The sequence below is a fragment of the Carassius gibelio genome, chromosome B7 (assembly GCF_023724105.1).
Source record: "Carassius gibelio isolate Cgi1373 ecotype wild population from Czech Republic chromosome B7, carGib1.2-hapl.c, whole genome shotgun sequence".
In the NCBI taxonomy this organism is placed as follows: Eukaryota; Metazoa; Chordata; class Actinopteri; order Cypriniformes; family Cyprinidae; genus Carassius; species Carassius gibelio.
The window spans coordinates 16,904,592-16,928,280 of record NC_068402.1 but is presented as its reverse complement, the minus strand read 5'-3'; the positions used below and the strand labels follow the sequence as shown (position 1 = coordinate 16,928,280).

Below are 23,689 nucleotides of genomic sequence, written 5' to 3'. Positions count from 1 at the left end.
CAACACGTTGGTGTTAAATGTGACCAAAAAAAAAACTTTCCGTAAGGTGCTTCATGTTTTAAGTCCGATAGTGGCGCAGCGCGTGATTGAAGATGACTGTGATTTTGAGGCGGAGAAGCTTAAAAAAAACATTAAGAAGAGAGGATGAAGATGATCGTATGGAAAATATCACGTGTGAAGAAACTGGATGTTGGTTTAAATGCTCAGAATTTATAGGCTCCAGCTGGAAGGGAGGGGAAAGTAAAACTTCATGAGAAGCAGCAGTCTCTCATTTTCTGTATCAAGCAGAAGGGACGGATCATGGAGGGACCCCCTCATGCTGACAAGTACAGTCATCTTTAAATATTACAGACTTGAAAAGCGACACTTTATGCAGGCATATACAGTTACCCCATGAACTATGTTGCGCCCAGAGGAAAATGCCTAGTGATCTTCATCGTAAAGTTTTCTTTTCCTCGTTGACCGTTACAGAGCGCTTTCATTGTAAATCGTTTTGCGCGCTCGGCTGGTTAACAGTATGATGCATGGGATGCTTTTCATTTCTCACAGTAACAGTAAACTTTCATCTCTCCTCTCTTTCAGCTGATGAAGACTTGGCAACAATCTACCTCTCCGGGAGAGCAACTGCTGTAGCGTTTCCTATTCATCATCATCACCATCATCATCATCCTCAACAGGAGCATCATCAGCATCATCATCGTCAGTTCGAGCGGCACGCACCTCACTTGCTCCACATCCTTGGGGCCACGAGAGCGTCAGGGCGCAAAGATGAACATCCAACTCCTGCCTGAGCATAAACTGTCCTCGGTGGCCCCGCTGAAGCAGTTTAACATGGAGAAAAAGGAAGTGGAGCTGATCCTGGTGAAGGAGCAGAACGGGGTCCAGTACACGAACTCCTCTGTCGTGGCTTCTCCGGGCTCCCGCGGCGGCACCCCCGGCTCCAGTGATGATGTTGTCAGGGAGACCTGGGGCAAGAAAATGGACTTTCTGCTCTCTGTCATAGGCTTCGCTGTGGACCTGGCCAATGTGTGGAGGTTCCCCTACCTGTGTTACAAAAATGGAGGAGGTAAGAATTGGTTCTTCTGTTTATTCTGAGGGTCACCCTTCACCCTGAACAAAATGTGGGCTACTTGATATATAATTATTGTGAGGAGCAGCTTACGAATTTACAAGCGTTGTTCTTGATTTTGAAGTTAATTTTGATTGAACATACACTGTATAACATACATATTATGTATCAAAGTATTAGCTTAAAACACATTTTGTGTTTCAGAAATTCTTTGAGCTGAATCTATTATTTTCTTGCTGAGTTAGAGCAAATATTGTATGAAAGAAAAAAAGAACAAAATAATTTGACAACTGTATTATCTTAACATAAATTGAGAAATATATGTTGAAATATTGAAAAAATATCTTTTTAATTGCCCTATAATTTACAAAAGAATACACACATATATACATACATACATACATACATATTTCATTGTATACTTATGCATTTTAATCAACATTACATCATTTTATTCCAGTCGTTAAAGATTAAAATTGTAACCTGTTGTTTTTCTCAACAACCTGCCAGTCGTCCCTGTACTAGATATCACTGTCAGTCAACTCATTAACTACTAGTGGGCTGTTGTTTAACAGTTTGTTATCTTCTTTAATTTATGAGTAGCTAACAAAATGTATTTTTTTTTTCCGTTTTAGGCATCTATATCAGCTTTGAGACAGAAATGTGTTTATGATTGAAACAGTCTAACTTTTTAGTGGAAAAGTAAACAGTAATCAGTAATCAGTTTTTCATAAAATAAACCACTTTTTGCATAAATTATACATTTTACTTTTTTGTATCAATTATAATATTAAAACTATGTTATTAAAACATCATGAACAAAGACAAATATAGCAGGGATCGGGTAGATTTCTGATTTTGAAAATATAATCATAGGGTCAGAAAGTTTTATGAGAATGTTACACCATGTCGAATTTTCCATATGTGAATACATTATAATGCAAAGTCAGACTATGATTACGTCAAACTGCTTCTAACTCCACTGTTGATTGACTATTCACTATGTTAGCAGGTATAGTCACAAATGCCAGTTGTTTAGCCTCCATTTGTTCTTTGGCCATCTGTACATAATCTATCAGCTATCAAATGTAAAATTCTATAATGTGTCCTCCCAGGTGCCTTTTTGATCCCATACGTTCTGTTCCTTGTCATTGCTGGGATGCCCCTGTTCTACATGGAACTTGCCTTGGGTCAGTTTAACAGAGAGGGAGCAGCTACAGTTTGGAAGATCTGCCCTGTATTTAAAGGTACGCTGAAAATTTGTAGACATAAAAGATGCTGAGATTAACTGTACCAGATTCACACATTTCAACACTGAACACAGTTCGCCCAACGAACCCCAAAACAAATGTTCTAACTTTTGGATGTTTCCTTTTACACTGACCCAACAAACAAAAACAGGGTTAACTCAATGATCCAACTAAAGCCAACAAATCTATTCAATGGGGCAGTGAACTAGGTTATACTGACTCTCTTGTGACTTTGAAGTCAGTGCACACACTTTTAAAGAAAGGCCTGAAACAGATAAAGCAATGTAAATTATATTTACATATAATTACAAAATATTTGTGACTTTCCTCCTCAGGTGTTGGGTACACTGTGATCATCATAGCATTGTACGTGGGCTTTTACTACAACGTCATCATAGCTTGGTCACTGTATTACTTATTTGCCTCTTTGACGAGTGAGCTGCCCTGGCTCAAGTGTAATAACCCATGGAACAGCCCAAACTGCACAGAACCACAACACATCAATGGCACTGTCTTGGGTAACAGAACCTCCTATTCCAAGTACAAGAACACACCAGCCGCAGAGTTCTACGAGTGAGTCTTAAATTCATTTTTATCATGTTTTTTTTATTATGGCTCTGTGGCTTTGTTGTTGTGTGTATTATTCCAACAATAGTATCATAAAAATGTCTAGGAACACGTGACGCAATATGAAAAGTTTATTTGCATGAACAGATAACTCTTTTAATTTTCAAAAATCATATATTTTATTTTTATTGTTATGTTTTTATGGTGTTTTATTGTGTTAGTTAGCTGCATTTTTTGCTTTGCCTAATCAAAATAACCCAGCTGCATTTTGATTTATATTCATTTGAATGCACAATGAAAGAACATCAATTATTAAAAATGGTTAAAAACTGAGTTATGTTTTTGCAAATGAAATCTTCATATCATTGTCAGTTAAATGAATTCAGGCAGACAGTTTATATATTTTCTATTTAATCAACTGCAGTGAGCTTGAGATTTGCAAGTATGAATATCCTGTTTATTAAACAAACACTTTTACTGTAGTTTTGTAAATGTAAATGAAACATTTTCAAGTACAAAATCAGTTATGAATGATACAGCTGTTTAACAAGTCAGGTGTTTCCTTGCTTCACAATGTCCGTGATGTCTTTCTACACTGTTTCAGTTTGTCATGTTGTACCAGTTGCTTGTCGCTTATGGAGTCTTGCTGATATGGCACCTTATGGAGCTATCATTTAGCTATTTGTTTTTCATATATTCTTTTTCTCATTCTTGTGTGAGATCATGAGGACATTCTGAAAGATAGGAATGATTTCTTTTGGATCAGACAGGAAAAGATGAAAAGACATATCAAACCTGGCTGTGCCTGCGCCCCTATCAGGCTGTGTTGGAGGGGTCTTGGGTTTTAGTTAATCATTACTTCTAGTTGCATGAGGAGTTAGCTGTGAGGGAGAATAAATCAGTCAGTGCTAGTTTAGTATTGGAAGACAGGTTGATTTCCATTCATTTTAGCAGTTAACATAATTATCTTGTTGAAGCAATATTTGGTCAAATTTCTTCTAGAACTGTGAAGCTACAGTTTAATTTCATGTGTGCACTGTATGTCCAAGATTTGAGATGCATATGTATCAGGGACAGCCAATTGGAAAAGTTAATTGGCTTTATTGATCCCATGAAAAATACCAAGGAAAAGGTTTTTAGTCTGCATTTATCTAGTAATTTTACCACATTTTATAGTAAGTTCTAGAAAATCAATCTTTTTAAAGCTTTTCCTAAGTCTTTCATTATATAGTTCACCCTCATGTTATTCCGAACCTGTATGATTTCCTTCTTCTGTGGAACATAAGACATTCTGAGTGTTTTATATATAAAAATAATAATAATAATGGTCAGTTGTCACCAAACTGTTCAAGGTTCTTCAAAATATCTTATTTTATGTTCCATAGAGGCAAGTTAAGCATATAGATTTTGAACAACAAGAGATTGAGTAAACATTGACAGAATTATATTTTTTCGTCAACTATTCCTTCCTAACTATTATCCAGTTATATTGTACCCAGTTGCTGTTCTGGGGGTGGAACACAGGCCCAATGATTAGCAGATCTGATGTAAACAATTTCGCAAAATTAGTTCAAAATCACTGAAACATGTATGCAATCACTTGAAACTCAGAAACTTCTGCCTACAATCAGTATGTAAAACTCTTGATGTTGACTGAAAGAAAGGCAGCCGCTTGCACTTCAAAGAAAAGCAATTCTTTCCCGGTGTCTAAGGGAAAATTTGGCTCCTTGTGTCAGGGGAAACCAGAAGAATGTGTAAAACAATGAAGAACCTACAGCACTTGCCGATTTGTTTACAAGCAGTTATGGACAAAATCACAGAGACACGTCATCAGATTCTAGTGAGGGTTTCCGTGTCTTTATTAATGCTCAAATCTTATGCATGTTTGTATATCACACAATCTCTTAAAGAGTCTAGCATCACTGTAAAATGTAGATATTCATCCATAAGTTTCTCTCCTATATATACAGATATGATATATTTTAATTAATATTTTAAACACATTTGCTTCTCCCCTTTTCTCATCTTTCTCGGTGATCTGCCGCTTCTTAAACCCTCTGCTTGTCTTGTTCTCACTGTCTGTTTAGCTGTTTCTCTCACTTTCTCCCTCTCCTGTGCTCTTACCCACTTTTGGACTGGTTTTCCACCCAGCAGTCCTTTGAAGTGTCATTTCCCCAGCTGTCTTCTGTGTGTGAGGGGATGTGGAAAGCTGTCATTTCCTCCCCCATAATAGTTTTCGGCCACCAGTAATCCTGCCATCATGGGACAGCAAACAGGGCACTAGAGAATATTCATTACTGTCACACATACAGCAGATTCACATGCTCAGCAGGTGTGCCGTACATTGAATATTAGATTAAGCAGAAAGAGGTGTTGAACCAGCAGCTTTCAGTCCAGAAGCCATCCAGAAGTTCATTGGTCTTACACAAACCCTTCGTGCCACACATCTTTCTAAAACAACCGACAACCAGACAAAAGCAAAATATGACAAGCTCAACAAAGCAAATTTCCTCAGTTTGTATGCCTCCCGCATATCCTTTGACTACGCTGTCTCTGCCGATCTTGACATGTTCGAGTCGATCACTGTTTGTTGAGAATAATGAACCGTTACTGCTCCGTTGTATTGTTTTACACAGCAGGTGTCCTAGATCTAATTATTCTGTCATTACTGAAATCTTGTTAGATTTAACACTGGACTGATGTCATGAAGCTAGAAATAGTGGATTTTGAGGAAAAATATAATCATTTGAAAAGCAGAGACAAAGCTTGCTTTTTGTGCCTTCAAATAATAATCATTAAGGCCTGATTTCAGACTAAGCCAGGATTAGGCCATAGTTTAAATAGAACATTAAAATAATTTTTGCAAACATGCCTTAGAAAAAAAAAATATTACTGGAGTGCATCTTGAGACAAATCAAAGGCACTTACTGTACATATTGTAATACTTTTATTATTATTATTATTCAGTTAAAACATCTCATGCATTAAGTCATGCATTTCAGTGTGGGACTAGGCTTAAACCATTTTTTGTGATTACTGGGTTGGGGGGGGTAAAAGTAATTAAAATAGTAAATAAAACCAGCATAATGGTGAACCCTTAGTATATAGGTTCATTGTGCTTGTTTGATTTATTTTGTTATGTCCCGATTTATTAAAAGTACCAAGCGGTTGTGTTTCAGTAAATAGTTTTTCATTTTGTCAAAATGAAATATGATTGTTGTAATTCTTACAAATGCTATTCATTTGCAGTGCTTGTGCGTTGTTAATAATTACAAAAATAATAGGAAGGAAATTAAACGCAAACATACACACACATATTAGGACATTATGTTGCCTTATATGAAAACAAATATAATTTGTCCCAGAGTTAAGCAAGCTGTGATGAGACCCCGCATGCCATCAGAGTTTTCTTCTGTGACTGATTTCTGGCTCAGCTGAGGATATATTGAAATCATAGGTGTTTGGATTTAGCTTGGCAAGGATGGGACATCAGATAAATGAAGAGCAGAGGGAACGCTTGCCAAGATACTCGCCAATCTAATGTAATTATTCAATTAGAGGAGGCTGTGCTCACATCTGTCCTGACTTAACCGCTGTCACCGAAACTGATCTCAGGCTCAAGATCTGCTGCCACAGAATGAAAAGAGTGGTTATGTCTGTTTCTGAAGTTAGGAAGATTATTTAGGAGTGTATCTAGGAGTTTCTGTTTGTGTGTTTTTGGACTATATATTATTACAGTTACTTCTGTCATAGTGTGAAAGAATGACTAGTTTTGTCACTGGCCAATAACAGAGCATTGGATTCTTCAAAATGTGCCCAAAAATGAAAACGTACTCACTTTAAGGCAATTTTAGTTGTAGATGAGCTTGTTAGTTCATCTAAAAAGATTTGGAGAAATTTAGTATTACATCACCTGCCAACCAATGAATCCTCTGCAGTGAACGGTTGCCATCAGAATGAGTCCAAACAGCTTATAAAAAACATCACAGTAATCCACAAGTATCCCACAGTCTATCAATTAACATACGGTGAAACAAAAAGTGGTGTTTGTAAGAAACAAACCCATCATTGAGTGAGTCCTTTATCTATATAATAGTTCCTTAAAGGGGTTATATGACGTTGCTAAAAAAATAACATTATTTGGTGTATTTGGTGTAATGCAATGTGTTTATGCAGTTTAAGGTTAAAAAAACTTTAATAAATTATTTTCCACATACTGCACATCATTTTTTTCTCCTCTATGCCCAGCCTTCTGAAACGTGTTGATTTTTACAAGGTTCATCGCTCTGAAAAGTGTGCTCTGATTGGCCAGCTAATCAGTGCATTGTGATTGGCCGAATGCCTCAAGCGTGTTTCATGCTATGCGGCCCTTAACATACTATGTGGTCCCCAAAGCCAGCAGCACGAGACTCAGTCCATGCACATCCCATCATCGGTTCTCTTTTAGCAGTTCAGTCAATGTACTGTTAGGAGTAACTGAATAACTCAGGATATTGGTTTATTTAGCGTCAGAGTTATATTGTCTTTTTAAGCATTGCGTTGCATATCGCGTTACTATGTCTGCATTAGTGATCTGAGATACAAGAAACAAGCCTACAGTACACCGCTCAAAACTCGCGTTTGAATCATCAGTGGCAAATTCTTTATATAAATAATGTACTTACAGGCTGTGAGTCAGAAGCGCCAGACTGTCCTTGCAATGTTTGAACTGCCCAACTTTATAGAAACAGCCATTGTGCCACAGATGCATTGGAGGCTACTGGTTCAGGAAACAGGAAAAGGCCAAAGTAGTAGCTTCACTTTCACAATGAAACAAACAGCAACTCCACGACATGGCAGCGGTGGCAACAGAGAGAATAAAAGTTACGCCTTTAATCTTTGCTTGAACATTTGGGCGGCTTATGCAAATCTTCCCACACAGTGATGTAGAGATGTGAGGGCATATTAGAATGAGCCGTTTCAGGGGGTGTGGATGAGTCTTAACTTTTATAAAGAATATCTCTTTGGATTTTATACTTTAGTCTTTGCAACTTTACATATATTCTTTATGCACCACGGGCTTGTAACACTCCAAAGAGAAAGGAAAAATCTCTTCATATGACATCATATGACCCCTTTAATACTGGATCCGGTGAGCAGATTACTTGGAAACACCCAAATGCTGTCTTTAACCTTACATTCACATCATGGGTTCTAAACTCATAAAGTGTATTCAAACAGAGCAGTTTTCGTTTTTTCCTTTACAAGATACTTCTTTCAGTAGAAAAGACTACAACAATATTCTGGCAGTGCTATAGGGGTTTGTTTATAATATATGAACAATGGCCTGTACTGTTTTTCTGCTTTGAACCTCACTGGGTGAAGCACAGGAATCATTTAGATCACATTATACAGAGACTCTTTTCACGGGGTGTATCCAGATATTTTGCGAGAACCAGCAATACTATTCATCATTGGCTGGTTGAGAAACCTTTGTTCTTAACCATTATTCAACCCTTTTTTATTTATGCAGCCATTAAAATGTTAGAAACGTAGGTCCTCCCTGTTGGGGAGCAAGTTTATGGTTAATTTACTCTCTGGCAAATCTTTTGAAGCGATTGACGCAGCACAGTGTGTGACACACAGTCGGGTGGACTGGGGCTAAAAAAAATGGCGTTGAACTTTCTGGCACAGAGCGGCCCACCACACCCAGTCCACATCACACCACACATTTTAATTGAAATTCGTATCATTAACATTAATGAATGACTGGCATAGGCCTCCTTCTTTACAATATAATTTGCCTTTTCTGGTGTATATGACAAATAGAATAGAAATCTCTTTTATAAGTGGCAGCTTAACTCAAGTTTGTAGAGAACATCACTTTTATTTTGATGCATAACCCCTTATTATAGTATTATATGGGCAGTGATGTCAAGTGACAAGGCAACTCCTACATAAACTTTAGAGTCTAACAAGAATGTCAATGGTTTATAACTCAGTGACACACTCTGCTGAAAAGAGGGTGTTCCTTGGCACCAATGAACCTGTACAGTATGTTTATTCAAAACATTTTTTGATGTGCAGATAAATATTTTTGCACCATTCTCTTGGAGCATGACTAAGAATAGAGCATAACAGAGATAAGAATAGAGATCATTTGATGAGGAAATCACTCTAAAGAATATCTTGGTCCCAGGAGAACTGTGGCCCAGGACACTTCCTTTACTCTTGGAGAGCCTTTGAAAAAGGCACACACAACATTTCTCAACATTTTTTCCCACTTTTAGACAGTGTGACTATGAACAAAATACTCTTTTCTACCATTTCTCCTCCTCCAGGCGCGGGGTGCTGCACATTCATGAGAGTAGAGGCATCAGTGACCTGGGTCTTCCTCGCTGGGAGCTCGCTATCTGCCTTTTGGTGGTTGTCTTTATCCTGTACTTCAGCCTGTGGAAGGGAGTCAAGTCCTCGGGAAAGGTGCAAAAACACCAGATAAATGTTTTTGTTGTTGTTGTTGTTGTTTGGCCATTTTGTCAAAGATGAATTTATTGTTCATATATACACTTTTTCACTGAAAAACAATCTCAAGGCACTGGACAAAAAATACCTTTCTTTATTTGTGGGGTGTTTAGGTGGTGTATGTTACAGCTACTATGCCCTACGTAGTGCTGTTAGTGTTGCTGATTCGAGGAATCACTCTCCCTGGTGCAATGAATGGAATTAGGGCATATCTCCACATTGACCTACAGAAGCTCAATAATCCTCAAGTAAGTTCATGCCACCAGGGCTCAACCTATTTTATGAACTATTCCTGATATATACTGTATATCTTGGATTTTTGGACAAATCCACGCTTTTCGTTAATAGAGATGGATTGTCACTCATTTTTGTTTGCTGCAGGTATGGATTGACGCAGCTACTCAGATTTTCTATTCTCTAGGAGCTGGGTTTGGAGTCCTCATCGCCTTCGCAAGCTACAATAAATTTGAAAATAACTGCTACAGGTACGACCAGTCTTTGATAAGTTTGTAAATTCCCTAAATGCCTTTTCACAGATGCAGACAACCGGCAACAAAGATTTTTTGTCGGATTGTTGTGTTACATCTGTCAGTATCTGTTGCCATCGGTCTACACTCAATTTCGTCGATGCTGAATCAGTGTTTGTCAGGTCTTCACTTCACTATAATCGGTTGACTGTTGGCGCTGGTCTGCTTCTGTCTGTTCAGTGTGCATTGTCCTTAATAATAACATCTATTCAGAATTATATAATGGTGTTTACTACAAACAGGTTCCAATGTGAGTAAAATCTTATTTGAAGGATTATAATTATTTTTTTCTGATCTGATACCCAGAACCATTTCAGTTTACTAATACTGAGATGCTATGGCTTTGCTTGCTGGTGGGTTAAAGCTTTCATGGGAAAACCAGCATGTTATTTCCAGAGATCAAAGGTTAGGAAGAGTTGTTAGTTGGACCAGCAGGTGGCAGTCACCTTGTGGGCTTTGTGGAACCCAATAGACAAAATAACAGGTAGGTTTTAGTACAAAATTCTTGTCAAATAGACTAATGTCAGTCTGTAGATTTATATGTTTCAACCCTCATTCAGTTGTGCACTAACCATTTAACCTCATTATGATTAACGACACAACTTGTCAATTTTTGAGTAATTGCAGAGGTGGAAATCACATATTTGCAATTGGGTAAAACTGTCAGGTATGAATGAAAGAACAATGCAGATATGGTTGTCAGTATTAAAAAAAAATTTGTCATGTAGTTGAAATTGGTACAAAGTTACTAGACGCTTGAATGTGCTGATTTCTGGTATGAAGAGGCAAAAGTCAGTCTGAATTATTAATTGACTTCATAAGTTTATTTCAATGCCCAATGTTCAATGAAGTCAATGCCCACTTTGGTTGGCTTGTGTTTAATGACATTAATATTCAGAATTGCAATCTTCTTTTGATGCTTTGTCAATGTGCACATCTAAAGCATGTCAATGACCCCACTGATCCAACAGGGTTTTGCTCTCCAGGGCACATATGTCTTACTAAGACCTAAAATGACAAAATATTTTTTTTAGTTTTTAATGGGAAATAAAGAAAACCAATGAAGATGTCAGTTTGAAATATTCATCTTCACATTATATACATTTAAATGATGTAGTATTCAGCAGCATTTTGCACCTCTTCAGCTTTTGGCCACCATAGCAATACATTGCAAGCAGATGGCTGCTCAGATTTATGCGCTTCTTCACAGACTACACTGAATGGTCCTACCCTAGGACACACTTTGAAATGATTAAAATCATGAATTGTTGTATTCTTTCTTCTTGGATCTACTCTTTGTATAAATTGTTTGCTTATGAATTGGGCTTTTGTAATGTCTAGTCACTGCAACTGACAGACATTGTGGGAACAAGTGAACAAGCTTTCAAAGAACAATGCTAAACTTCAACAGTGCACAGTTCCTCTGCACAGGAACAATCTAAATGAGACTCGATAACTCGAAGCATATCCACAGTGGGGATAAGCCACAGCTTTGGTATCAACTCGCTGCGCCATTAAAGTGTTCAAGTCATAGATTCTACTCAGCAGTTTTGAGACTTCTGGTGCAATGTAAACTGTTCTGCTTTGTGCTTTGTTGCAGGGATGCTATTCTGACAAGCACAATAAACTGCGTGACCAGTTTCTTCTCAGGGTTTGCAATCTTTTCAGTACTGGGCTATATGGCTAATCAGCATCATGTCGACATAAAGGATGTGGCCACTGAGGGTATGTGACTCCTAAAACCTCACCATTTTACTCTGTTTATTACTCAACCTATTCATGTTTTTCTCAGTTTCTCAGAGGTTGATCCCCAACAAACGTAATTATTTTTATGATGTTGTACAGTGTCCCTCTGCTGATCTGTGTAGTGATTGTTTATATCTGTGTGCAGGAGCTGGATTGGTTTTTATTATCTACCCAGAGGCGATCTCAACCCTACCTGGAGCCACATTCTTTGCGATAGTCTTTTTCATTATGCTCTTGACTCTTGGAATTGACAGCGCTGTGAGTACAAAGTGACACTGTAATTGTCTCAATTTATATGGAACTAGTTTGTAATATATTTGTATGGCATATATAAAGATCATGCAAATAGTCCTTTTGGTTAAACACCTTTGATTTGTCTGGGCCATCTCACAAAAATGTTAATTGACAAAAACAGTGCAATTACAAAAAAATTATTTTTGAATTACTACTAATAATAACTGAGTTACTAATAATGTCTTATTTAGATGGGTGGCATGGAGGCAGTGATCACTGGGCTGTCAGATGACTTCAAAATTCTGAAGAGGAATAGAAAAGTATTTACGTTTATTGTAGCATTTGGGACATTCCTAGTGGCCCTTTTGTGCATCACAAATGTAAGTATGTTGGGTCTGTTTTTAGCAGTGTGACCATATGAAAATACTATGATTTTTTTTCTTGCCACATTATATTTTATCATATATAATATCCCTATTTAATTTGCTATTGTGATCATATTTATTTAGCTTCAGTAGTGTGATCAATGTGTTCAAATCAGTAAAATGTACACTATCGAGCATTTCAGCATGCATTGGGTTACAAAGAAAAAAAACTTAGCAGATCAAATTATGTTTTGTGAATATATATAACCATGAACAGGCAAAATAAATGAATATTCACAAAATAAACTTAAAATAAATATAATGTTGAGTTAATTTAATTTAAGTCCTTTATTCAGCAGCATTTTGACTTATATCTCGGTCATGACAGGGAGGGATCTATGTGCTGACCCTGTTGGACAACTATGCTGCAGGGACATCTATTCTATTTGGGGTGCTGATTGAGGCTATTGGAGTAGCTTGGTTCTATGGTGAGCAGAAATAAACAACATATTTTTGTCTTTTAAGGTTCTTTCCACTACTGACAGAATTTCATGCACAGATGAGCACATTTTTTGTAATCTTTAACAGGTTTATCTACTACGTTTAGAATAATACAAATAAGCTTTACAGATATTTTTTTTTTTTTTTTTGGAAAGGGTTTAAACAGTGTTTAATGAACCTTTATTAAGTATACCACATGCACCTATGGAACAGTCCTTAAAACAGTTGTGATAACAGTTTACAGGCGTAAGGCAATGAAGGTCACATTTACAGTAACTTAGGACAGCAAAGACACCTTTCTACTTACTCAGGGACTGCAGGGAGATGTGGCTAAAGCAATAAACTGAAGTGTCTGTAATGGAAAATGCCTAAAACAGTTACAGGGAGACAGGAAGGAAACCTTGTGTCTCCCCAAAAATGTTTGAGAAATTGCAAGTGCTTTGGTGGAAGAGTGGGAGAACTGGCAAATCTGATGCACATGCAAAGCACATGTTTGTTCGGTCGTTTGACTTGAATCGTTGCTTCACACTCAAAAAAAGACACTTCATCAAAAAGTAGGTTCGTGAGAGCGAATCGAAAGCATTAGGAGCTGTCTGCTCTGCTTTCTATAACTCATGAATGTCACACAACCTGGATATTTTAGCCAATATTAAAATCCTGGCTGGGACGAGTCCCGTATGAACGGCGCATGTGGCCACCCTAAGGTACATATATTAATATATACACTGCTTGGATAATAATTCATAATTCATTACATTTATATAGCGTTTTTCTAGGCACTTTTCTAGCGCTTTACATTGTCAGGGGTATATCCTCATCCGGCACCAGTGTGCAGCATTCACCTGGATGATGCGACGGCAGCCATAGTGCGCCAGAACACCCATCACACACCAGCTTACTGGTGGAGAGGAGACAGAGTGATGAAGCCAGTCAGCAGATATGGGGATTGTTAGGAGGCCATGATGGTCGGAGGCCAATGGGCAAATTTAGCCAGGATGCCGAGGTCACACCTCTACTCTTTTCGAAAGATTTTTACTGGCCACAGAGAGTCAGGACCTCGGTTTATCGTCTCATCCGAAGGACGGTGCTTGTTGACAGTATAGTGTCCCCATCACTACACTGGGGCACTAGGACCCACACAGACCTCAGGGTGAGCACCCCCTACTGGCCTCACTAGCACCTCTTCCAGCAGCAACCTAGTTTTTCCAGGAGGTCTCCCATCCAGTTACTGACCAGGCTCAGTCCTGCTTACCTTCAGTGGGAAACCGGTCTTGGGCTCCAGGGTGATATGGCTGCCGGCAAATAAATGTATTGGGGCACACCTTTAGTTCCTATGGCTCAGTGTTAGAGCATTGTGTTAGCAGTGCAAAAGGTTGTGGGTTCGATTCCCAGGGAACACATGTTAGGTAAAAAAATTAATAACTTGAATGCAGTGTAAGTCGCTTTGGATAAAAGCATCTGCCAAATGCATAAATGTAAATTAAACAATAACTGTTTCACTTAGACCCATTGCCACAGGTGTATACAATCAAGCACCTAGCCATGCAGTCTGCATTGAAAAACATTTGTGACAAAAATGGGTAATTCAAGTGTGAATTCTAGCATGGTACTGTGAAAGTCAGTTTGATATGCTTTCATTATGAAGTTACGAAATAAACTTATGTGCAAAAATAGATTATTGAAATAAACATTTGTGAATGAACCTCTCTTTCCATTCAGTGAGTTGTAGAAAACAAAAAACTTATTTGCTGAAGTAGGAGTAGGCACTTTATTTAATAATTAAAGTATACAATAAATAATGAGCTTCAGGCTGCACAGACAAAATACAGTTATGTTATGTTATCTTATTTTCAGAGCTTGCTATTTGGGAACACAGTTCTGGGAGTTAATTATAACAAAGCACTATGGCAAGACATGCGCAAGCATTTTAGAATTACAGAACTAGCATTTCAGATGCTGTGCAAAGAGATCGTTCTGTTGGTTTTTAGTCCAGTTATGTTGTCCCATTGCAAAATCCTTTTTGATGTGCATTAAGGAATATATTTGGTAAAAGTGTTTCCAGGATAAGAAATTGATAACAACTAATTACTTAGTTGAGTGCATACGTTTTTATGCACATTTATATAAAAAAATTGAATTTAATATATTTATTTAATTTTTCCAAAATGTGGATAAAAATATGTGGATAAAAACATAGCTTTTGTTGGAAGAGTTTGGTGTGGAACAACTTGACTGGCCTGCTCAGAGCCCTGACCTCAAATCCATCAAACACCCTTGGCATGAACATGTATGGAGATTGCATTGTAGGCCTTCTCATCCAACATCACTGCCTGATTTCACAAATGCTCTTCTGAATGAATGGGCATAAATTCCCACAGAAACCCTCCAAATTCTCGTGGAAAGCCTTTCCAGAAGAGTGGAAGGTACAAAGGGAGGACCAACTCCATTACATGCATTACAGTGCAAGTAAGGTCAGAACTGAACCATATCAGAGCTATGACAATGAAAGTTTGAAGACTGACCAAAAATTATACATTTATCTCAACTTCATATATTTTTGTAATTATTCCAAAACACATTAAGTTTAAGTTACTGCAAGGGATGTAATTTATTATAGTCCTACTTTGTATTGTGTGAATTTCAAAATGGTTTGCATACTGTACATTTCAACACATTGTCTGTAATATTATTTTATGCAACTACTCTTTAAAATGTCAATTATCTGCACTGCATTCCATTACATCACTTCCAGAGATCCAAAACTCATATCTACTTCATATAGTATTACATAAATTTTAAATACAGTGATGTCTAAGAGTGCGGTACAAAGAGTTCAGATCATCATTGATATTGAAGAGAAACCACAATTCAGAGAAATACAGAGAAAGGTCTCTGGTACTTTTATCTTGAAATGATGTCCAGATGCTGCAAATTTCCATGTGTGTTTGTCCCTTAGGCGTGGACAGATTTAGTGAGGACATTGAACGCATGACAGGCTTCAAACCAGGGATCTACTGGAGGCTCTGCTGGAAGTACGTCAGTCCAACGTTCTTACTGGTGAGTGAAACAGGGGTGTATGAACATAACACCTGATGTAATTTGTCTCTTAAAGGGGTCATGACATGGATTTTCTTTTTATTTTTTATTTAATACATTCCTTGAGGTGTACCTATAATGTTAAAAAAAAAATTGCCAAAAAGAAAAAAATATTTATTATTTCTCAACCCTCATTCTGACCCTCTGTCAAAAATAACCTGTTTTTATTTAGACGTACGTATTTACAAAGGACAAAAGCGAGTCCTTTAATGCTTGTTAGTATTCAGCCACTGTTATGATTATCTAACGTCATTGCATAGGAAAAAGTATCAACATAATCAAAATAAAATGGTCATTTCAAAACAAAGCATTATGAAATCATTTTCTTATGGTTTGTGAATCAGCTGGAGTCAGATCTAATTCCACTTCATCTTTCAACTTGTGTGTGATGGTGAGGAAATTTTCCCAATGTTTAATCGAAAGTAATACTTGTATCACTGGCAGGGGTGTGCATGAGTTGAGTTTACCCTCTTTTCCCCACTCTCAGCACATGTAAAAAACTGAAAATCAGGATTTTTTTTTTCTAAAGTCAAGTCATTTTTTTTATATATATATTGCTTTAAACAAAACAGATTGTGTCAAAGCAACTGAACAACATAAATTAGGAAAACAGTGTGTCAATAATGCAAAATGACAGTTAAAGGCAGTTCATCACTGAATTCAGTGATGTCATAATCCAGCTCAGTTCGGTTTATATAGTATCTGTGCAATCAAGTCAATGATATCGCTAAAAATGAAGTGTCCCCAACTAAGCAAGCCAGAGGTGAGAGTAGCAAGGAACCAAAACTCCATTGGTAACAAAATGGAGAAAAAAACCTTTGGAGAAACCAGGCTCAGTCGGGTTCCAGTTCTCCTCTGGCCAGACGAAACCAGCAGGTTCATCCATGCTGCAGCACAGTCAGATTGTGCAGAAGCATCATCTGTTTCCTGTGGTCTTGTCCTGGTGGCTGTCTAGGAGACAAGGTCTCGACTATGAATCTGTCTCTGGAACTCATCTAGTTGTACTGGTCTCCTCTGTCTTTCTGGGCTGTAGAGATCCTCTCTAGATGCCGATCCACCATCTGGGCTGGATATGTACTGGATCTGGGTGACTGCAGTGACCATCAGTTTATTGACAAATTAGACAAGGCACAATAGAAGGGAATGGCTTGAATTGACCAGACAGTAGGGTACACAACTGTGGTGCAGGCAGGTGGGGGGGGGGGGGGGGGGGGGGTGAAGGGCCCTGGGTGACAACCGAGTGGAGGAATGTAAGGGAGGAGGCAGCACTAGAGACCAGACCACTGCACCAGGAACCAAGGGCACTTGGCTATGGAGGTGAAGCCGCACACATCAGACCTCCAGGCGGAGCAGACCCAGTGGCCAGGGAGACATCAGGAAGCAAGACAGGAACAGACAGAGAACTCAAACACCAGACGAGACTCAAGACAACAATGACAACAAGAGAACACAGAAATAATAATAATTATAATAATAACAATAACAAAACGAGAGCAAAAAGGCAGACAGGAATATTATGACCTAGAAACAAAATACTGTAAGTAAAAGGGGAGCTAGAAAAATAACCAACGGTGACAAACCAAAGTAAACGAAAAAGTAAAGAAATGAATAAAAGTAAAGAAAATAAAAGCTCTTGAAATAACTGGAAAGTCTAATAAATGAAATGACTCAAAGGAAAAAAATAAATCCTTGAAATAAAAATAAGTCATACTTAAGAATACTAAAAATGAGATCCAAACTAAAAGAAAAACAATAATAGACAAAAATAGACTTTAACTAATAAAAACCAGACCTTAACAGAAAAAACTCTTATTTTGCAAAGATCAGCTAGCGAGCTACGCAAACACACACAAAACGAACCAGCAAACACATGAGGAAAATGAGCACAAAAAATAGGAAGGAAAGCACACAGGAAAGGTGAGAACAATCAAGTAATAAGCACCAAACAAGGACTAAACGAGGGGGCGTGGTAATGTGAAACAAGGGGGCAGGACAAAAGGAGCACATGGTCAAAATAAACAAAGACAAAGCAATGTGGCCATTAGAACCGTTAGTTTTTCAAATTGGTATGTTTCACCAGGCCATGAAGAAATATAGAGCTGAGTATCATCAGCATAACAGTGGACAACAAGCTAACATCGTGTTTTCTGATGATATCTCCCAAGGGTAACGTGTAAAGCGTGAAGAGTAACGGCCCTAGTACTGAGCCTTGAGGTACTCCATAATGCACTTGTGATCGATATTATACCTCTTCATTCACTGCCATGAACTGATGGCGGTCATATAAGTATGATTTAAACCATGCTAATGCACTTCCATTAATGCCAACAAAGTTTTCTAGTCTATGCAAAAGAATGTTGTGGTCAATAGTGTCGAACGCAGCACTAAGATCCAATTGCACTAATAGAGAGATACAACCACAATCAGATGATACAAGCAGGTTATTTGTAACTCTAAGGAGAGCAGTATCAGTTCTATGATACAGTCTAAATCCCAACTGGAAGTCACAGGTACCATTTTTTCTAAGAAGGAATATAAATGTGAGGATACTACCTTTTCTAGTATCTTGGATAGAAAAGGGAGATTCGAGATTGGTCTGTAATTAACTAATTTTGGGGGGGTCGAGTTTTGGGGGTTTTTTTTGATGAGAGGCTTAATAACATCCCGTTTTAAGGTTTTGGGAACATATCCTAATGATAATGATGAATTAATAATAGTCAGAAGAGGATATATGACTTCTGGAACCACCTCTTTTAGGAGCTTAGATGGGTCTAACATACATGTTGTTGGTTAAGATGATTTAACAAGTTTATACAATTATTCCTCTCCTATAGTAGAGAATAAGTGGAACTGTTCCTAAGGGGATCTATAGTGCACTGTCTGATGCGATGCTGTAGCTGAAGGCAGCATGGGTAAAATTTTATCTCTAATAGTATCGATCTTAGAAGTAAAATAGTTCATAAAGTCATTACTGCTGTGCTGTTGTAAAATGTCAGCACTTGTTGATGCTTTATCTCTCGTTAATTTAGCCACTGTATTGAATAAATACCTGGGGTTGTGTTGTGTTTGTTTTCTTATCATTATATCATTAACACACATTTCTCTGGATAATGTTATATGAAGCGCAATTACTTCAAACGAGTTATACTTCAAGCCCGCCCTCTGAGAAATACTGAAATCATTGTTATAAATTGAAGCAACACCTCCCCCTTTACCTTTTGAACACGGCTCATGTTTATACAGTAATCTTGGGAGGTAGACTCATTTAAAATAATATAATCATCAGGTTTTAGCCAGGTTTCTGTCAAACAGAGCACATCTAGGTTATGATCAGTGATCATATAATTTAAAAAAGTACTTTCGTAGAAAGGGACCTGATATTCAATAAACCAAGCTTTATCATTTGTTTAATCCGTATTGCATCTGTTTTTTATTTGTTGAATCACAATTAAATTGTTACTCTTAAATTGGTTTGGATGTTTTTTGTATTTTCTTGTTCAGGATACAGACATAGTCTCTATAGTGTAATATCTAGGTGAAAGTTACATGGTTTACATGGAAAATATACCTTTAATCGCGTGTTGCGTCGTCGCGTGTAGTTAGGACATGGTGTCAGCTGTTAAACATCTGAAAGTGGGTGGGGCCATATGTTGAGAAGATTACTTGCTCTGGAGGTGGTCATATGCAAACTACTGTGCCCAGTTTATGTCACCTGGCACCTCAGATCCAAATGAGCCATTTTCTGAGGGTTATTAGATAAATGCTTTTTTATTGATCATGAGGAAATTAAAGTTATGAAACTTGCAGGATGTAGCAAGCATACAAAGACCTCTTCTATGTCAAAAGATCAAGGGAAATTTGGTTTTTCATGTCATAACACCTTTAAGGAAATAATGTCTTTCTCTGTCCCCTGTCAGATTATTAAATCTCTTTTGACAGTTAACCGAAAATTTACTCAAGTGTACTTGTTTCAACTAGTAAAAAAAATATATATATATACTTTCTTATGCTGACAAATCTGGCTCATTTGTACAGAATAGGGAATTACACCTTGTTTATGCACTTCCTGACTTCTTTTTCTGTGCAGTTTGTGGTAATCGCCAGCATTGTTACCTCCGGCGAACTGACATATGATGACTATGTTTTCCCTACCTGGTCAAATACGTTGGGCTGGTTCATAGCCTTGTCCTCCATGCTGTGTGTACCAGTCTACGCCATCTACAAATTCTTTATTTTGCCAGGCACCTTCACACAGGTTAGTAAACACGTTTGTATTAATGGTCTAAATGAGGACTTTTATTATTTTTGCATATAGCAAGTTAATAAATAATATAAATTTTCCTCAAAATATGGTTTAATGCTATAGGTATATGTAGACAGACACACACACACACTGGTAAGTGACACATTTATCGGTGAAAAAGGAAACAAAGAAAAAAAATTAAAAAGAATATATATATATATATATATATATATACACACACACACACACATACATATTGTTATTATATTATATTAGGTTTTATATTCATACACCCCTTCATTTTCACTCAAGCAGAGTGAACTTCCAGCAGATTCCTTGTTTCAATCTCATCATACGTTGAATGCCCTCAGTAAATCTGTCCAACACTTAAGTCTGCTTCATGACTTTGTGTGGTCCTAAAACTGAGAGATGTTTTCATTTCAAAATGCGTCACTTCCCAAAGCCACAAACATGCTACTGACATCTGGCTCAGTGCTTACATACTCATATTTTCCACAAGCAGCATGCTATCTTAAATGGCTTCAGAGATTATCTAACCTATGCAAAATAAAATGCCACATTGCCATCTGTTTCTGAGCCAATAATTAAGTTTTTGTTTAAACGTGTGGTTTATTATTTCTGCTAGTTCATTTTTTTGCTTTTAATGTCCTTCATTGCAGAGGATAGCGTACTGCATTACTCCTGAACATGAATATCACATGGTGATGGAGGGTAATATCAGACAGTCTAAGGTAAGATAATGCAAAATCTACCATTACAATTACAGTTTACCGATATTATTTTGAAGAAAATGTCCCGGAGCAACATCCTCATGGTTTTCCTATTGCATGTTTGGTCTTGTTTTTTTTCCAGCTCAGACATTGGTTATCCATCTGATGAAGGGGTCAGGTGGGAGTGACCTTTCAAATGCTACTTGAATACTGGAGAAGATATGGCATGTGTAAGAGAGAGAAAAGTTTCTGCAAAGGCCTTTTACCATTTGAAAAGTGTCCCCTGAGAAAAGGACAGAATGAAGCAATGGCTTTGTGCATTTCCCAACCACACACTGTACTGTCAAGTCTGCTCCATTTGTGTTCAGTGGTTGACTAGACTTTTTTATATTGTATGGCGTCTGTACTTCTTTTAAATCATACCCTTAGGTTTCAATCCTCTTAAGATGTTTATTTATATATTAGTTATATTATTAATATTTTAGTTTTGGTTATGATGGTTATAGGTCTTTATGTATGAAAATGTAAGCAGAACCCACCCCCCCAAGCTATTTTGTTCTGTATGACTGGGAAGGTGAATGTGTGTGGGTGTGACGGGTTAACTTACAATCTATTTCATAGTGTAAGTTGTAGAGCTTTACGTAACACACTGAGAAATGGAAACCCCCTTGATATTCCAGGAAATATATAACAGGTTTGGAGCATTTTGAGTCATTGCTACAGTACATGTTAGAGCGCAGCTGTGAGTTTCTCACATTTTACCTTGGTTTTGCAACAGCTGGCTTACATCAAGTGTCCACCAAGCATTTTTTTAAGCACATCTTTTTCCTTTTTGACAAACCTCACAAAGCAGACGTACACCATTGTGTCAGTGCCTTATCTAGTCATAAACTTCCTGTCATTAAGTTACTCATCCTCATGAAGAGAGTGGCTAAAGCATCTCATTGAGAGAGAGTCTCAATTAACTCCATGCCAAATGACGCTCAATTTATGCTCATAGCTTTCAAAATGAACTGAGCTCCAATGATTTGTCTCAAGTAGAGCTGAAGAGCTTTTATTTTGTTATAGTTTTAAAGAAAAGGGATTTTTTGTGCTTAGAGTCAATGGATCAACTTTTATGCTTTACTTACGGCCTTGGGTCAGAGCAACAATTATTATTGTCACAAATTCGCTACTTTGCACAAGACATTTTTGCCCCTTCGAGAAATTCAAAATTATCAGATAAAGACAAATAACATTATATTTTAAACTCATGAAGGAAAGTCCAGCTGATGTACAGTAAAGCAGCAATGTTCAAATACACTAGGCAGGGGTTTAGCTTATTTAGTTAAAATTCTGTTTGACATGACATTGGAAATCTTTTTACACTATACACTGAAAATTCAATTAATTGAGCTCTTGTGGTACAATCCCATTATCATGTGGTCTTGTTGATCATTTCATGCCTTGTATGGAATGTGTGTGTGTCTGTGTGTGAGTATAGATAACAGATTAAGTCTCTTAGGTTATCAAACTAGTTAAAATCAATAGTCTATATGGTTGTCTTTGTCTCAAGATGACGCATACATTTTGTGATTCACTGTGGGATTTTTGCTTGAAGGAACTGTTTTAACATTTTAAAGTGTCAAAATCAACTGCCATTATGTTGGTTTGTGTTTTATTTATTTGTGTAGAATCATTTGAAATACAAAAAAATTACAGAAAACATGATCACTGGTAGGAAGTAAGCAACATATGTGGATTATGACATATAAAGAGATACAAATATATTCTTTTGTTATATATCTAATATTGTATGTAACAAATTCTTTATAAAATGTGAATGTAAAACATTTAAAGCAAAGTGTCTACTGTTATATCATGCTGTGTGATGTCGGTAAAGATATAAATATTCAGAAATGTATTCTTCCGTGTAACCGGGGGTAATGTAACCACATGAATGTAAACGGAGCAGCTCTGGCATTTCTGAGTGATGCTTACAGAATAACGTGTACAACTACAAAACTGTCCTTTTGATTGTAAGTGACAAATATATATGAAAAAGTTCAAATATGCACACTATAACAATAAAGTCCTTACAAGACATATTGGGAAATATAGATTGACAAGTAGTATTTATCAGAAGCTATCAGAATTTCATCTTCTTTTATAAGTATCAGCAGCTGCACCAAACAGCATATTGTGGGGGTCTCAATGAACCTGAGTTGTTTCTCCAACCTTGAGTATTGAGTCACAAAAGCCTGATGTGTAAAATTTGATTCTCAACACAAATGCAACTTTTATTTATTTTTATTTCATTTATTTTTTGTCTGAAGGTTCAGTGAAGTGTTCCATGAAAAAGTTTGCATATGCGTTGAGTTTGAGATTTTATACATCAGCCAAGATATTTCTGACAAATTTTTCATTTTTTCTTTCCAGGGTAATGCCTAGTACAACCCCAGTCCCAGAAAAGTTGGGACATTTTGCAAAATGCAGTAAAATCAAGAATCTGTGATTTGTTAATTCTCTTTAACTTTTATTTAATTGACAAAATTACTAAAAAGATTTCCAAAGTTTTCACTGACCAATGTAAATGTACTCTGTAAATATGAACAAATTTTGTTTTTGACGGCTACAACACATTTGCTTCAATTGTTTTGAAACAGTTGACAGAATGTGAATTGGTAAATGGTCAAGGCATGATGTTTGGTTATAAAAGGAACATCTCAGTCTTTGCAAGAAAAGCTGGATCATGGCTAGTCACTTTGTGCCAAATTTCACGAGAGAAGTGTCAAATCAAAAATCATATTTCACAATGCAAAATTGCTAAAAAGTTTAGGTCTTTCACCAAATACCATACATCATTTTGTGAAAAGATTC

The 23,689-nt window shown here is 37.1% G+C and overlaps 1 protein-coding gene across 1 annotated transcript; it reads left to right on the top strand.

Annotated features, from left to right (window-relative positions):
* The first annotated feature begins 171 nt into the window (after positions 1 to 171).
* Positions 172 to 22,925, top strand: slc6a2 (solute carrier family 6 member 2). Its single transcript, XM_052560319.1, has 15 exons — positions 172 to 326; positions 583 to 1,066; positions 2,185 to 2,316; positions 2,655 to 2,892; positions 9,207 to 9,345; positions 9,501 to 9,635; positions 9,769 to 9,872; positions 11,515 to 11,639; positions 11,806 to 11,918; positions 12,146 to 12,274; positions 12,648 to 12,747; positions 15,717 to 15,817; positions 19,944 to 20,111; positions 20,780 to 20,851; positions 20,973 to 22,925. Exons 2-15 carry the CDS (start codon positions 769 to 771, stop codon positions 20,994 to 20,996), a joined length of 1,878 nt encoding a protein of 625 aa, XP_052416279.1. The 5' UTR covers positions 172 to 326; positions 583 to 768; the 3' UTR covers positions 20,997 to 22,925.
* The last annotated feature ends 764 nt before the right edge of the window (positions 22,926 to 23,689 follow it).